The following is an 18,137-nucleotide window of genomic DNA, read 5'->3' as shown; positions in this document are numbered from 1 at the left end:
ACACAACACTGAATGGTCTAATGCTTTATAAAAGTAATTTAAAATATTAAAAATGTTTTTCAAGATATCTTACTTTGAAATTTCAAATATATTGCAAACTATATATACTTTAAACCCACTGAAAGTTGTATCATTTTACTAGTTCTTTCACAAAGTAAACATAAAACATTCTTTAAGTAAGAATAAAATAAGTAAGTTTTCTGTAAATACACCAAAATGTCATAAAAAGTATACTTGCGTTTAGCGTATTTTTTAAAAGCTAAGTATATATTTATTACTTAAGTACTACTTTTTAAAAGTATGAAAAAATCCAATTCAGTATATTTTTAAAGCACTTCAAGTAGCATCTTAGGAGTACATTTTTAGTATAAATATACTTTCTGAATTTCAAGTACATTATACATTTACAATTACATTTAATAATATTTCTTATTCACATAATCTGCGTCTCTAGCATGTGATGGCTTAGTCTGATTCTGCAGTGAATATTACAACAACAGTTCAGTTGAAGAAATTATACCTGGGGAACTTACATTTAAAAGCTCAAAACAGGTATAGAATAATGGATCTGTTCTATATTTACATACATGTCTATAACCCAGCACAATCAATTAAGGACATATGCATCACTTCTCTGTTGTAGTGCTTAAAAGACCACCAACATATTTTATTAACAATTTACATCTTTCTTCTTACAGTTAACATAATTTGACCAAAACAAAATGACAAATTACATAGTCCCTATATACCATAATGAGTGACTGTTAATGAATTTTAAAACTCATTTGAATTGAAGTATGATCAATAATGTACATTAATCCACAGTCAATGGCCTGATTTCTAATCACAAATCATTAATTAGGCACAGCACATTTTAATGACAAATACAAAAACACATAAGTAAAACAAAGTTCCCGAATAAATGGAACCCCCTTAAAAAAGTAAACCGTTAAAACACATATTTGCAGTAGAATACTAGCATACTAACGCGTACAATTTCTGCCATAAGATACACCAAATTCAGCCTCAGTCTCCACAAAAAAGTACACTTCATACATGCCCTCTAGAGGACAAGAGCACCATTACACCTTTAAATATTTGTGACTTCTAGCAGAAGGGAAGATCTGCAGGTCCAACTAATTTATACTCATCTGTAAAAGAGAAAGAAAGCAGAACTAAACTACACAAACATAAAAATTTGGTGAACTGATGTGTCATCATATACTCTCATGTAATTCCATGACAGAAGCTTCCACAGCACAAATAGAATATCAATGACAAGACAACACAAAGATAATAAAAAGAATAAAAATAAAGTAAGCAAGTAGATGATAACATTATATCAAGTCAGCAATAGTTGATGATATTGCTGGAAATTAAGTGTCTATATATACACTATATTGCCAAAAGTATTCGCTCACCTGCCTTGACTCGCATATGAACTTAAGTGACATCTCACCCTGCTGAAAAAAACAGCTAAAATCAGCCTAGGCTGGTTGGCTGGTCTTAGCTGGTTTAAGCTGGAAGTAGCTGGTTAAAGCTGGTCTCCCAGCCTGGCCAGGCTGGTTTTAGCTGGTGGTTTCCCAGCCTGACCAGCCTGGCTAGGCTGGAAAAATGACCAAAACCCCTCTAAAACCAGCCTGCCGCCCAGCTATGACCAGCTAAAACCAGGCTGGTTGACCAGCTAAAACCAGCCAACCAGCCGGGGCTAGTTTTAGCTGTTTTTTTTTCACCAGGGCATTCCTAATCCATAGCATTCGGTAAGAGGTTGGTCCACCCTTTGCAGCTATAACAGCTTCAACTCTTCTGGGAAGGCTGTCCACAAGGTTAAGGAGTGTGTTTATGGGAATTTTTGACCATTCTTCCAGAAGTGCATTTGTGAGGCCACACACTGATGTTGGACGAGTAGGCTCTAATTCATCCCAAAGGTGTTCTGTCAGGTTGAGGTCAGGACTCTGTGCAGGCCAGTCAAGTTCATCCTCACCAGACTCTGTCATCCATGTCTTCATGGACCTTGCTTTGTGCACTGGTGCACAGTCATGTTGGAAGAGGAAGGGGCCAGCTCCAAACTGTTCCCATGAAGTTGGGAGCATGGAATTGTCCAAAATGTCTTGGCATGCTGAAGCATTCAGAGTTCCTTTCACTGGAACTAAGGGGCCAAGCGCAGCTCCTGAAAAACAACCCCACACCATAATTCCCCCTACACCAAGCTTTACACTTGGCACAATGCAGTCAAGTACCATTCTCCTGGCAACCGCCAAACCCAGACTTGTCCATCAGATTGCCAGATAGAGAAGCGCATTTCGTCACTCCAGAGAACGCGTCTCCACTGCTCTAGAGTCCAGTGGCGGCGTGCTTTACACCACTGCATCTGACGCTTTGCATTGCACTTGGTGATGTATGGCTTGGATGCAGCTGCTCGGCCATGGAAACCCATTCCATGAAGCTCTCTGTGCACTGTTCTTGAGCTAATCTAAAGGCCACATGAAGTTTGAAAGTCTGTAGCAATTGACTGCAGAAAGTTGGCAACCTCTTTGCACTATGCGCCTCAGCATCCGCTGACCCCCCTCCATCAGTTTACGTGGCCTACCACTTCGTGGCTGAGTTACTGTCATTCCCAAATGCTTCCACGTTCTTATAATGCAGCTGACAGTTGACTATGGAGTATTTAGGAGCGAGGAAATTTCACAACTGGACTTGTTGCACAGGTGGCATCCTATCACAGTTCCATGCTGGAATTCACCGAGCTCCTGAGAGCGACCCATTCTTTCACAAATGTTCGTAAAAACAGTCTGCATTCCTAGGTGCTTCATTTTATACACCTGTGGCCATGGAAGTGATTGGAACACCTGATTCTGATTATTTGAATGGGTGAGCGAATACTTTTGGCAATATAGTGCATATTTAGTTAACAATAAAAAAAAAATATTTAAAGAAAAATGCTAAAATATTTATTTTTCATTCATTATCCAAATTTTTAGTAGTAGGAATAATATTTCATATTAATTGCTATTACTCTTGCTTTTATTGTGTTTTCCATGTATTCCATTTATTTTACATGTAAATGCAGTCAGTAGTATTCATCACAGATAATCAGTGGTGTAGAGTTTTCATTGCTCAGATACCCCAAACTAACAAATGGATATAGTTTCTCATTAAAAGACTGATTAGTGTAAGAATACATAAGAGTTATAGCCTTCACATCATAAAAAGAGACGATTCCCTTCTCATAATCCACAAACACACAGACCCTTTCAGGTTTCCCACTCAGAGGAAGAGAAATTTGTGGAGATTTACGAGCCCAACACGTTCCATCTCTCAGACTCACAACCCAGTAACCAATCATAGGACTCACAACGGTCAAACCCTTCCTGCTAACAGATCCTCTCGTCACTCCTAAGTCCCACTCAGTTTGTCCTTTCACCTGCACCTCAAAGCAGAAACACCCTGAGGAGAATCCATCCTTCCCAAGAACACCAAGATAATCATTAAATCTTTCCTTTTTAACATTCATTAATTCCAGTCGTGTCTTTCCATCCCATACTTGTTTCCCATCATCAGACACAATCAGACGTGGATGAGCCGTATCAGCATCCAGAATCACATTCACTGTGGAAAATATTGAAAATTCTGCTTTACAGATTATATATGTAGAAATAATTGTAACTTTACAAAAAAAAACAAAAACAAAAACATGAAAATATATAGCTAATTGTAAATAAATGTGAACAATATTGTTTATTATTTTCTCATTCTGTCTGCTAATGATTGTTTTAATCATGTTTTACCTGTTTCATTTTAATTACTTTTAGTTTGTTTTCTCTGTGTGCCATTTTATTGTTTAAAAGAGGTGCTTCCAGAAGTCATGGATCCTCGTCTGAATATTATTAATTCGTCACTATCGTTAGGATATGTCCCCAAAACCTTCAAACTGGCTGTTATTAAGCCTCTAATTAAAAATACTCAACTTGATCCCAATAAATTAAACAATTACAGACCAATCTCAAATCTCCCTTTTCTGTCAAAGATACTAGAAAAGTTAGTATGCTTACAATTGTTTCTTTCTTAGAGAAAAATGGTATCTGTGGGGATTTCCAGTCAGGCTTTAGACCGTATCATAGCGCTGAGACTGCTCTTATTAGAGTTACAAATTACCTTCTCCTGTCATCCGATCATGGTTGCATCTCTCTATTAGTGTTACTGGATCTTAGTGCTGCGTTTGATACTATTGACCACAATATTATTTTAAATAGACTTGAAAATTATGGTAGTGCACTGGCTTGGTTCGAATTGTACTTATCTGACCGGCATCAATTCGTAGCAGTGAATGACGAGGTATCATATCAATCACAAGTGCAGTATGGAGTACCTCAAGGCTCAGTACTAGGGCCATTACTTTTTACACTTTATATGTTACCCTTGGGAGAGATCATCAGGAAACATGGTGTTAGCTTTCATTGTTACGCTGATGATACGCAGCTCTGTATTTCTTCACAGCCTGGCGAAACATACCAATCTGAAAAACTAACAGAATGCATAGTTGAAATAAAAAATTGGATGGCGAGTAATTTTTTACTGCTAAATTCTGAAAAAACAGAGGTGTTAATTATTGGACCTAAAACCTCCACATGTAATAACCTAAAACACAGTCTAATACTCAACGACTGCTCTGTCAATTCATCGTCATCAGTCAGGAACATAGGTGTGCTATTCGATAGCAATCTTTCCTTCAAAAGCCACATTTCTAGCATTTGCAAAACCGCATTTTTTCATCTAAAAAATATATCGAAATTACGACCTATGCTCTCGATGTCAAATGCAGAAACGTTAATCCATGCGTTCATGACCTCAAGTTCTAACACTCTGACTATGTCACACTTATAAAACCCTGAACGGTTTAGCTCCTCAGTACTTGAGCGATCTCTTATCATATTATAGTCCATCACGTCCGCTGCATTCTCAAAACTCCGGCAATTTGATAATTCCTAGAGCACCCAAACTCTGGAACAATCTTCCTAACACTGTTCGGGAGGCAGACACACTCTGTCAGTTTAAATCTAGATTAAAGACACATCTCTTTAACCTGGCCTACACTTTATACATTTCATAATCCAAATCCGTTAAAGGATTGTTAGGCTGCATTAATTAGGTCAGCCAGAACCGGGGACTCTCCCATAACACCTGATGTACTTGTTGCATCAGAAGAAGAATGGCATCTATGCTAATATTAGTATCTTTCCTTCTTATTCCAAGGTCACCGTAGCTACCTGTATCATGATCAGACGGTCACTGCAGTCCCCCGGATCCAGTCTGTACCCATCAGCACCCAGAGATATCCACTACAGCCCTGAATGTCAGCAGAGACCACGTCAACTAGATGAGCCCCAGAGACAGATCATCAGTGAAGACCTCATCACCTAGATGGCCATTGACGCAAGACCATGAAAACCAGATGAGTCCTCTCCAATCTGACTTTGTGTCAACATAGAACTCTTGCATCTACATTAATATTAATCTGTTTGTTTCTTATTTCCAAGGTCACCATAGCCACCAGATCCAGTCCGTATCCAGATCAGATGGTCACTGCAGTCCCCCGGATCCAGTCCGTACCGAGGGCAGATGGTGGATCAACACCTACATCCGAATGTCAGCGGATACAGTGTCAACTAGATGAGCCCCACAGACAGATAATGAGGAAAGAACTCCTACCCTAAACGGCCACTGGCACAAGGCCATGGGAACCAGATGAGTCCTCTCCAATTTGACTTTTTATTTTCTTATTTTCATACTGTAAGTTTGCTTTGACACAACTTGAATTGTAAAAAGCGCTGTATAATTAATCTTGACTTGACTTGTTCCAGCTCCATAATATTGGTGAGTGTTGTCGGACCTTCTCATTTAAAAGAGTCATCCTGCTGAAGCCTCCACTCTCCAGAGCTCTGCTTAAACAGAAACATCAGTACGTAGGTTTTAAAAATTTAAAATTTTTTAAAAATCTTGGCCAACTGAAAAGTATGAACATGAAAAGTATGATCATGTACAGAACTCAGTACTTAGTTGCGGTTCCTTTTGCCTGAATTACTGCAGTAATGCAGCGTGGCATAGAGTTGATTAGTCTGTGGCACTGCTCAGGTGTTATGTGAGCCCAGGTTGCTCTGATAGTGGCCTTCAGCTCTTCTGCATTGTTGGGTCTGGCATATCGCATCTTCTTCTTCACAATACCCAATAAATTTTATATGGGGTTAAGGTCAGGCGAGTTTGCTGGCCAAAACCAGGTACTGGTAGCTTTGGCACTGTGTGCAGGTGCCAAGTCCTGTTGGAAAATGAAATCTGCATCTCCATAAAGTTGGTCAGCAGCAGGAAGCATGAAGTGTACTAAAATGTCCTGGTATACAGCTGTGTTGACCTTGGACCGCAGAAAACACAGTGGACCAACACCAGCTGATGACATGGCACCCCAAACCATCACTGACTGTGGAAACTTTACACTGGACCTCAAGCAACGTGGATTCTGTGCCTCTCTCTTCCTCCAGACTTTGTGACCCTGATTTCCAGAGGAAATGCAAAATTTTGGACCACTCAGCAGCGGTCCAGTCCTTTTTGTCTTTAGCCCAGTCGAGACGCTTCTGATGCTGTCTGTTGTTCAAGAGTGGCTTGACACAAGGAATGTGACAGCTGAAACCCATGTCTTGCATATGTCTGTGCATAGTGGTTCTTGAAGCACTGACTCCAGCTGTAGTCCACTCTTTGTGAATCTCCCCTACATTTTTGAATGGGTTTTGTTGCACAATTCTCTCCAGGGTGCGGTTATCCGTATTGCTTGTACACTTTTTCTACCACATATTTTCCTTCCCTTCGCCTCTCTATTTATGTGCTTGGACACAGAACTCTGTGAACAGCCAGCCTCTTTTTCAATGACCTTTTGTGTCTTGCCCTCCTTGTGCAAGTGGTCAGTGGTCATCTTTTGGACAACTGGCAAATCAGCAGTCTTCCCCAAGATTGTGTAGCCTATAGAACTAAACTGAAAGAGCATTTAAAGGCCTTTGTAGGTGTTTTGAGTTAATTAGCTAATTAGAGTGTGGCACCAGGTATCTTCAATACTAAACCTTTTCACAATATTCTAATTTTCTGAGATACTGAATTGGGGTTCCCTTCCGGGAACTCGAGCCGCGTCATAAACACTTTGGGGAACGCCATTGGCGGGCAGCATTCTGAGTCATAGTCTAACAACCAATAGTACGACGAGAGTGACGTCACAGGCGCAGTGACGTCAGCGACCAGGAAGTATAAAGCACGTGCGTTTGAAGCCGGCGGCAGCTTTTGTCATTCAGCGAGAGCGCTCTGTGTCTGTCTGTCTGTTTTCATATTGTTGTTTTTTGTGCCAGTTGCACGCATTTTATTTGAGCAATATGACAACCATAGGGGGAAAGAAAGTATCTCTTGCGGTTCAGCGCCCACATAGACGGTGTGTCCCTCCCTGCAAACGCTTCATTGTTGGTGGGGACACACACAGTCTATGTGTGGTTTGCTTAGGAGCGGAGCACGCACAGTCAGCCCTCGAAAAGCATTCCCCGTGGGTCTGGCCCCGCTTCCGCCGAGGCGGAGCGGCAGCTGCACTCGTGGGGTTCGCAGCTCGATCTGCTGGAGGGTATGGAGACGGGTGATCCCCTATCTTTTCCCTCACTCGGTGGATCGAGCGATCTCCTCCTGGATGTGGAAGCCTGCACTGCGGTTTCTTCCCCCCAAGAGGAGGTTGATGTGGAGAGCCCTGAAGAACCCCAACCGCCCCCCCCGTTCGCCTCACTATGAGGAGCTCATGGAGGTGCTGACTAGTGTGGTCGCCAAGCTTAACATCTCTTGGCCCGCAGAACAACACCATGAGCCGCAGCGAAGCAGACTTGATGAACGCTTCCTGCGGACAAAGTCAGCACCCCCTAAACGGAGCCTTCCCTTCTTCCCCGATCTTCATAAGGAAGTTTCTAGATCGTGGGAGAAGCCGTACTCCTACCGCCTCTTTAACCCCTCTGAAAACTACGGAAACGTGGGGGGTGCAGAGGAGTACGGCTATAAGACGATGCCATGGGTAGAGCAGACGCTGGCCAGCTATCTGTCCCCCGGCTCGGCATCATCTTTGAAGGCTCCGTCGCACACGTGGCAAGGCGTACACGGCAGCAGGTCAGGCTTGCCTTCACACCATGGCAATTCTCCAAGCCTACCAAGCCGACCTGCTGAAAGAGTTAAGCGACAGCGAGGAAGTAAATGTCACAGACATGCGCCGCACGGCAGATCTCGCTCTCCGCACCACCAAGGAGACCGCCCGTGCTGTTGGGTGGTCTATGGCAGCCCTGGCCGCGGAGAGGCATCTGTGGCTGACCCTGTCCAAAATGAAAGAGAAGGACAGGGTCACGCTTCTGGACGCCCCCCTGCAGCCCACCGGCCTCTTCGGTGCCTCAGTCAACGCTGTGGTCGCCAGGCACCAGGAGGCCCGTAAGCAGGCGGCGGCGTTCCGGACTTATCTTCCTCGCCGCGTTTACGTTTCTGAGGCTGCTAGACGGGAGCAGATAGACTGCCAAATATTTCTATGTGGGTCCTGCGCACTGTAGAGAAAGGCCACCTTTCAGCGGGGTATTTCTAACTCTTGTAAACCCCGAGCAGGGTCTGGTTATGGAACAGGAAGTTGAAACTCTTCTGAGGAAGGAGGCCATCGAGGTGGTCCCTCCCCAAGACAGAGAGTCCGGGTTCTACAGCTGGTACTTCATTGTTCCCAAGAAGGATGGAGGGCTTCGGCCCATTTTAGATCTCAGGCAGTTGAACCGCTCAGTCAAGAAACTGAAGTTCAAAATGCTAACTGTCAAACATGTCGTGTCTCAAATCAGGTCCGAGGACTGGTTTGTCACGATAGATCTAAAAGACGCATACTTTCACGTCTCCATCCTTCCCCAACACAGGAAGTTTCTCAGGTTCGCTTTCAGGGGCAAAGCTTACCAATATAGAGTGCTTCCTTTCGGCCTAGCTCTCTCACCCCGAACTTTTACAAAGTGTGTGGATGCTGCTCTGGCTCCTCTGCGACTCCAGGGCATCCGCATACTCAATTACATAGACGACTGGCTGATCCTGGCCAGCTCGGAACAGTTAGCGGTTCAACATCGAGGTGTTGTTCTCGCTCACATACAGAGAACCACTTATCTAGGTGTATTTTGGGATTCGACCACGATGCAGGCACGAATGTCACCTGCTCGGATCGAGTCGATCCTTACTGCAGTCAATGCGGTCAAGCTAGGCCTGTCACTCACTTTCAAACAGTTCCAAGTACTGTTAGGTCTTATGGCAGCAGCATCCAACGTGATACCTTTTGGTCTGCTGTACATGAGACCACTGCAGTGGTGGCTCAAAACCAGGGGGTTCTCCCCGAGGGGAAACCCATTCCGCAAGATCAAGGTCACGCGGCGCTGCCTACGTGCCTTGGCCATGTGGAAGAAACCCTGGTTACTCTCTCAGGGTCCGGTGCTGGGAGCTCCTTGTCGCCGCGTCACGCTAGCAACAGATGCATCCCTCACCGGCTGGGGAGCGGTCATGTGTGGCCGCTCAGCCCAAGACCTATGGAGTGATCACCTTCTCTCCTGGCACATAAATTGCCTAGAGATTCTGGCCGTATTCCAGGCCCTGAAGTGTTTTCTTCCAGACCTGAGAAACCGTCACGTGTTGGTCCGTACAGACAGCACTGCGGTAGTCTACTATATAAATCACCAAGGAGGCCTCCGCTCACGCCCCTTATACAAGCTGGCGTACCGGATCCTCCTGTGGTCTCAAGGAAAACTTCTCTCCCTGAGAGCAGTCCATATTCCTGGACATCTGAATGTGGGAGCAGACGTCCTGTCGAGGCAGGGGCCGAGGCCCGGGGAATGGATGCTTCACCCACAAGAAGTGAAGCAGATTTGGAGAGTGTTTGGCCAGGCTCAGGTGGACCTTTTCGTGACTCGAGAGACATCGCAATGTCCCCTCTAGTACTCTCTAGTTCCTCCAGCTCCTCTCGGACTGGATGCTATGGTACAGACGTGGCCAAGGCTTCGTCTGTACGCTTTTCCCCTCGCTCTGCTCCCTGGAGTTCTGGAAAGGGTACGCCGGTATCAAGTGCGACTGTTGCTAGTAGCCCCGTACTGGCCGGCCCGAGTATGGTTCGCGGACCTAATCGCCCTCCTCGACGGCTCTCCATGGGAGATCCCCGTCAGGAGGGACCTCCACTCTCAGGCCGGGGGTGCAATTTGCCACCCCCACCCGAAGTTATGGGTATGGCCCCTGAGGGGGCGCAACTCATAGAAGCTGGTCTCTCAACCGAGGTTGTTGAGACCCTTCTCCAATCCAGAGCTCCCTCTACGAGGAAACTTTATGGCCTTAAGTGGAACCTGTTTGTTTTATGGTGTCGCGAACACCGTTTAGACCCAGTTAACTGCCCGATAGGTACAGTACTGGAGTTCCTACAAACTCGCCTTTCCGCGGGGCTAGCTCACTCCACCCTGAAGGTGTACGTGGCGGCTATATCTGCCTACCACGCCCCTCACGGTGGCCTTTCAGTGGGCAGAGACCCCCTGGTCATTCGTTTCCTCCGCGGTGCACTCAGGCTGAGGCCTCGAGTGAAACCCAGGGTTCCTACGTGGGACCTGGCCGTGGTGCTAGAAGCTCTATGCAAGCCTCCATTTGAGCCCATAGAGGAGATCTCAGATCGCATGCTTACTATAAAGACAGCGCTGCTGCTAGCTCTTACCTCTCTAAAGAAAGTTGGGGACCTACAGGCCCTCTCAGTGGCCCCTTCTCATATTGACTTTGCCCCAGGTATGGCCAAAGCATTCCTCTACCCGAGAGTTGGGTACGTTCCCAAGGTCCCGTCCCTAGCACCACAGCCAATCACGCTTCAGGCGTTTTATCTTTTCGTGGAGCCTGACCATAGGAAGTATAACTGTATGTGTCCAGTTAGAGCACTAGATGCATACGTCCACAGAGCTGCCATGTGGCATAAATCAGAGCAACTTCTTGTCTGTTTCGGCCCTCCAAAAAGGGGGTGCCCGGCTTCAAAGCCTACAATCAGTAGATGGATCATAGATGCCATTTCTACAGCCTACGAGTCCTCTGGTCTCCCATCCCCGTTGGGAGTCAAGGTTCACTCTACTCGAGGCTTGTCTGCCTCCAAAGCTCTGACGGCAGGTGTCCCTATACAGGACATCTGCAATGCTGCGGGTTGGTCCTCGCCTCTGACGTTCGTCAGATTTTATGAACTCGACCTCAGAGCCACTCCTGGCTCCTTTGTCCTCTCGCCTTAGCAAGGCTAAGCTCAGAGATAATCAGCCCCCTCCCTAGCCAGGAGGAGACTTCTCGAGGCGCATTCTTTCTTCTGGAAGAAGATAAGTCTTTTTCGCCTTTTTTCTCCTCGAGTGCCTGACAGCCGAGGATTACATTGCCCTCTTGTCCATGGAATACTAGACAAAGGCTCATACCTCTCGCGTCCTGGCAAGGTCACCAGGCCGAGTCATTTCTAGTCCCTCTTGTTCTGGCTTTTCCCAGACAAAGGACTAAAACTCCTCGTGCGCCTGAGGGCCGAGGAGTACCTCTTGTTCTGACTGGCGACCAGACAGAGGTCCACTACTTTCCTTGTGCGCCTAAGGGCCGAGGATCTCATTGCCCTCTTGTCCGTGGAATACTAGACAAAGGCTCATACCTCTCGCGTCCTGGCAAGGTCACCAGGCCGAGTCATTTCCAGTCCCTCTTGTTCTGGCGGTACCCCAGACAAAGGACTACCACTTCTCCTCATGGGCCTGAAGGCCAGGGAGCACTCTAGGAGGTCGAGTACCCTGTCCTCGCGTGCCCAAGGGCCGAGGACCACACACACCCTCTTGTCCGTGGAACACTAGACAATGGTTATTTCGGTCCCTCTTGTTCTGGCTTTTCCCAGACAAAGGACTAAGACTCCTCGTGCGCCTGAGGGCCGAGGAGTGCCTCTGGCTCTGGCTGGCGACCAGGCAGAGGTTTACTACCTTCCTCGTGTGCCCGAGGACCAAGGAACACATTGCCCTCTCGTCCGTGGAATACTAGACGATGGCTCATCCTACTCGCGACCTGGCTATACCCCCAGGCCGAGTCTCTTCCTGTGCTCTGGCGAGGTCCACCTAGGAACCTAGGGTTACATACGTAACCTGAGATGTTTTCATTGGTTGTCAGTTATAATCATTAAAAGAAATAAACACTTGAAATATATCAATCTGTGTGGAATGAATGTATACATTATACAAGTTTCACTTTTTGAATGGAATTAGTGAAATAAATCAACTTTTTGAAGATATTCTAATTATATGACTAGCACCTGTATTTCTGCCTATGAATATAGCCAGATCTTCTCTCACTTTAGAAAGTTGTTATGCAAAGATCTCCACTAGAGTAGCATATATGCTCTCTTGTAAACCTCACTAACCATCTCAGGCATTAAGTCTAGTTAGGTCTCTTCTAGCTTTGAAGAGTCTTTCTGCTGAGACCTCAACTCTAAGAGCTCCATAACTTGAGAGTGTTGTCAGGCTTCCTCTCATTTAAGAAAATCATTCTTTTGAAGCCTCCACTCTCCAGAGCTCTGCTTAGACAGTAATAGTATACAGTAGACTCTCTGCTCAACTGTAGCAGTAGTGACGTCATAGGCTACTGTCTACCAATGTCAATTTCATTGTCTTGTTTAGATTCTTGCTTCAGACACTGGTCATTCCCTCATAGCACCCTCTAGGGGAGGCCACGTCTCCTGCCCTATTTTCAGGGAACCATGGTCGCATGCATAACCTAAGACGTTTTTTGTCTTGCTTTTTTGTTAAACATTTATACGTTTAAATGAATAGTTTTCTCTTGTGACACAATATAACTGCATTTAGTCATAAAGGATTTTGATTCATTTGACTAAATTTATACAGTGCATTATACAAAACTCCCAATAACTTGTTTGACAAGATGATGAATTTGGGGAATATAACCTATTAAAATAATTGTTATAAAACATGAATAATTTGTACTCACCTGTGTGTGTTGTTAAAAGCGTGACAGCTAAAAACAAAATATGAAGTTATAAAGAGTTCATAACAATTTCATCCTTAGATCAATAATAAAATCAAATATTTTAATCACTACTTCAAGACCAAGAAAATATAATAAATTTGTATACATATATGAATGAACAATCTATTCATTTAGGTTTGCAAACAATTCAAAAGTAATGAATTACTCAATATTAATTATTATTTTAATAAAGCCATATAAACAAATTCACCTTGTATTGAAATCATCTTCTGACTTTGTAAAAGATGATTACATTCTGAAGAAAATTCAGAAAAAGATTAGAAAATAGAAATTAAATTCTATCTTTTTTTTTTATAATTCTAACAAACAAGAAGTTAACGCAATCAAGTTACCTACATCTGCTAACTGAATAAACAATGACTTGTATCTATGGGTACAGTCATTTTTGACACTTCCATCTTTGTTGCCACAGTTTTGGAATTGCCTTTTCTGTTCTAAAGAAGGGGTGTCCCAGTAAATTTGTCCTTATAGTGTATGTTTTTGGCTCAAGGTCCACATTTAAAGTCACACCAGAGGTGTTTAATTGAGATTAAACACCTCTGCAGACCAATCAAGTTCTTCCAGACTGACTGAATTAATCATTTCTTTCTGAACCTATAGACAAGGCATTGTCATGCTAGAATTGAAGAAGGTCCTAAAACTGTTGCTGTAAAATTAGAAGCACACAATCTCCTAGAATATCATTATATCCTTGAACATTTAAGATTTGTACTGGAAATGACTAAATTAGTCAAACCTGTTTATTAGAACAGGGCGTCCCAACAATATAGTGTATTTTATGGCAAATAACAGACTTTACATGAACAATTAATTAAAACACTAACACATGCTATGCCTTATAACCACTAGCTATCTATTGTTTTTCATGAACATTGGTTCAAACTCAGGGCAGCAAAGAGAAAATGAAGCAAATTAAGAAAAAAGATTTGTCAGACCTCAGTCTCTCCTCTTTAATGTTAACACTTAAAACACTTGAACTAGTTGTTTTTAAACAGGCAACGATCCCCATATTTATTAATTCAATAAACTAGTTAAAATATATAAAATGACAAGAAAACAACAATTTACCTCTGTTTTTGTAAACAACTATCAGTCTTCCAAAAGTCACACTCAACACAACAGCTGTTAAAAACAAGGAGACTGATGTCTTCCAAAAATTATAAATATTACCTGTAAAACAAAACCCCAATTAGGCACTTTGTGTAAAATAAACATTAAAAAATATATAATCATTATATATAATAAATTAACCTAATGCTGCTATTGCTTTTAGCTTTACATAACCTAATGGACTAACTTGATAAACATTCATTCTTTTTACTGAATCAAAAATAAGATGACAAACAAGTACAGGAACAAAAGTGTAGTACTTACTTGTGGTGATAATCATTGTCTCCAGAATGTAATGCTTCAGTTTAACACTGCAGTGAATCTTGCCACTCTGATGTACAGTGATGGTGTGTCTTACACTGAATCCATCTGTGTTTCTGTGTGTCTCTGTAGTTTCTGAATTCAAGCTGACTCCTTCACTGTCCAGCCACTCAAGATCAGGTTCAGGATACCAACCTTCAGATTCACACTGTAGACGAAGCCCTCCTGAATGATCAAACCCATCTACAGTGATCACTGGAGTACTTCCTAAAACTACAGAACATCAAAAACATTCAATAAGTGAAACAGCAACATCTACACAAAATACTAAATATCTACTACACACTAATTTTCATTGGTTTTCTCACCTTCAACTTTAAAATCAACAGTGGCGTCATCATACCAGAATTTGGACTGAATAAAACACTTATAACGCCCTTCATCAGATATTTTGACTGATGAGAGTTTGAGTGATGCATTTCCTTTCGGTAGTTCTTGTTGATTTAGTTTTGTTCTCCTTCTGTAGGACTGACTCTGCTCTGTGTTTCTGTCTTCATGATCCTCATAAAGATGCACTAGCTGTGAGTCTTTCTGATCTAGTCTAGACCACTCTACTCTCATGTCCACAACACTGATGTTGGGTTTGACTGAACAGGGCAGAATCACATCATCTCCAGCCACAGCAAACACAGGATCTACAGAACCCACTACTTTATTCTGCCCTGTCAAAAAAAGGAAAAGTATATGGACATAAAAAACATAAAAAAGAAAAAATACATGGACATTTAGTGAACTGAGGTGTCATCATTTACTCTCGTGTCATTCCAAACCAGTATAACAAACCTGTATGACATATGTTCTTCTGTGGAACATAAAAAAATATATTTTGGAGAATGTTATGAAAGTCAGTTTGAGTTCCACACAAGAAGAGAAATCATAGAGATTGGGTGAGTAAAAGCAGGATACTTTTATGTAAATGAGGAATTATGTTTACAGCTTACACACTTTAAAAGCCGCAAAGATTACCTGATCCTGAATCTGCAATTCCACTAATAATAAGGAGACTCAAACAAAAGAACTTCATCTCCAGAGGATGTGAATGCTATAAAGAAATACAGGGAGGGGGGATAGGGGGTCATTACATTACAGTATGTATATTTTTTACAGTATGTATATTTCTTTTTATAAAATATTACATTTCACATAGATGTTTGTATATGTGGATAATGGGGATTCTCCATAGGCATAATGATTTTTATACTGTACAAACTGTTTTTTTCTATTCCCTACTACACAAACCCTACCCCATAAACCTACCCCTCGCAGAAAAAAAAAACTATGTTATACCTATGCCATTACACATAAGGAAAAAAAAAATCCTCATAAACCACCTAAACCTGTGCACACACACTCACTGGTTTCCATGTTTAATGGGAACTCTCCATAGGCATAATGGTTTTTATACTGCATAAATTGTATTGTCTATCCCCTTACCATAAACATACAGTAGGCTACCTCACATAAAAATGCTCTGCTATTGTAGATTTTCCAAAAACTTCATTCTGTATTATTTATAAGCTTATTTCCTCATGGGTTCCAAAACAAATTCCCCCACAAAGTCATCTTTCTGTTACAAGAAAACTGGTTGAACCAGTCAAAACAAAGTATGATGCAGTAATACAAAGTGCGTCTACATATAACATTGACTTTGTTTTGTATTTGTAAAACCATCAATAACAAACTCAAACTTTACAAAAAAAAAAGAAAAAAAAAGAAAAGGAAAGAAGAAGCTCTTACACAATTACATTTGTAAGATTATGTATTCTTTGTTCTAAACCTCATTACTCATGCTAAACAAACTCTTGTTTAGACAAATGTCCATCTCAATTGTTACATTACTTACCTATTCAGTTGTGAAATGTTGATAAGATATATGACATTAATTAAGCAATCAAGAGTTCATATGGCAGTTTAAAATGGTCACAAAGAAATGAATCCAGGTTTATTTTCACTTTCACTTATTACGGAACAACCCACATGTTGAAAGAGTCCCTCCCATCATATCAGGTAAAAAATTGGCTGCTGAAATTATTGTGTGTAAATGTGGCTTTTACTTTAACTTAGATTATTAAAATGAAAGCACCAAATGTTCTACAGATAAACACTGTTACTTTACAAATCATTACAATAAAAAAACCTTCAATAAAGTGGCAAAGCATGCTCAAGGTGGAAAATTAACAGTTTTATTTAAAAGAAAAAATACACAGTCTGTACAAGTGCCATATACAAATAAAATCTTACATTTCAGGTTTTTTAAATGGGTCATCGGGTGCCCATTTTTCACAAGTTCATATGATTATTTAGGGTCTTAGAAAAAAGTCTATAATATACTTTGGCTAAAAATTCTCAATAGTAGTGTAAAAAAACAGCCTCTTTCCTTGTCAATATCAACTAATTTTATTGCATGATCCCTTTAAATGCAACTGAGCTCTGCTCGCCTGCCCCGCCCCTCTCTGCCTGTTGTGATGAGTTGTAATGTTTACTTTAGCCACATTTAGCAGTGGAATTTGCCAACAAGCACATTATTAAAAAAGGTCATTTGTAAAGATGCATAAAAAAAACCTTATACTCACTTCAGCTGTAGGTGAAGCTGCATCACGAATGATTTGCAAGAACTAGACGCATATGTAGATTGGGATCTGCGCTTTCCTTTTAAAAACGAAAGTAAAGTTAATCCTCTGCATCTTCAGTGGCTCAGAATAGGAGTTAATGACGACTGTTATGTTTATTATTACATCCAACAACAGAACACCTCAATCGCTCAATCTGAGACATTCTTGTCTTCACCTGCACTTGAGTCACACAATGGCGATCAGAGTCGGACTGTTTCAGCTCGGTGAGGGCTGGTCTAAGGTAAGGCGCTCATGTCAGTCTACTATTGTGGGAGCGGCCTCTGTTGTATGCCGTCACACCGACAAGAAGCTGAGAATGACCTGATTTAAAAGGGGATATTACTTTTAAAGATTAAAAAAATACCACTGGGTGGATTTTTATCATTGTATGGTGGGTGTGTACACAAACTGCCAACACACATTAATGTTCAAACAACATGTAAAAGTGAGTTTTGCATTCGATGACCCCTTTAAGAAATACAGCACAATTACATTTAAAAAGCTGTGCTGATGAAGAACATGGAACGTCATCAGAACGTTCAATTAAATATATTCAACTTAAGACAAATTCACTTCCAGGTAAAATATTTCCTGGTTATTCTTCTCACCCCCATGTATTCCTAAATGTTCATGTCTTTCTTCCTTGAAGTCGAAAATAAATTAAAGTTCTTGAGAAAAACATTCCAGGATATTTCTCCATATAGTGGAATTCAATGAGAGCCTATGGGTTGAAGGTTCAAATTAGAGACCTGCATCACTGAATTTGTCATAAACAGTTCTTCAGGTCCCCCAGGAGGAATTGATTAACTAAAAAATGCATTCATTTTATCCACATCATTTATATTAAACCACAATATTCTACTGACTCCTGTGGGCTCCATATTCAGTGGTGTCCAAAATTATTAGAACACTACTATTTTTACCAGGTAAAAATGATTTTAATTCAATTATGTCTATCTTTTGCTGTAGAATTTCAGTGGGCAAGATCAG

General features: G+C 42.0%; 1 protein-coding gene across 1 annotated transcript; it reads right to left on the bottom strand.

Annotated features, from left to right (window-relative positions):
* Nucleotides 1–2,469: 2,469 nt before the first annotated feature.
* Nucleotides 2,470–15,559, bottom strand: LOC141296023 (butyrophilin subfamily 1 member A1-like). Its single transcript, XM_073827338.1, has 6 exons — nt 15,502–15,559; nt 14,844–15,197; nt 14,479–14,748; nt 14,173–14,274; nt 6,395–6,421; nt 2,470–3,609 (listed from the first exon to the last, which is right to left on the bottom strand). The coding sequence occupies exons 1-6, from the start codon at nt 15,557–15,559 to the stop codon at nt 3,071–3,073; spliced, it is 1,350 nt and encodes a 449-aa protein (XP_073683439.1). The 3' UTR covers nt 2,470–3,070.
* Between the last annotated feature and the right edge of the window lie 2,578 nt (nt 15,560–18,137).

The sequence above is a fragment of the Garra rufa genome, chromosome 1 (genome assembly GCF_049309525.1).
Source record: "Garra rufa chromosome 1, GarRuf1.0, whole genome shotgun sequence".
Taxonomy (NCBI): domain Eukaryota; kingdom Metazoa; phylum Chordata; class Actinopteri; order Cypriniformes; family Cyprinidae; genus Garra; species Garra rufa.
Note: the sequence above shows the minus strand (reverse complement) of the source record. Positions and strands in the feature narration are given on the sequence as shown.

Bases quoted from the DNA above. Each gene is read 5' to 3' on its own strand.
- LOC141296023 (XM_073827338.1), bottom strand. From the start codon at position 15,559: ATGAAGTTCTTTTGTTTGAGTCTCCTTATTATTAGTGGAATTGCAGAT. The intron at 15,198-15,501 runs GTAATCTTTGCG...TTTTTTTGACAG, and splicing joins AATTGCAGATTCAGGATCAG to GGCAGAATAAAGTAGTGGGT. The intron at 14,275-14,478 runs GTAAGTACTACA...TTTGTTTTACAG, and splicing joins GACAATGATTATCACCACAA to GTAATATTTATAATTTTTGG.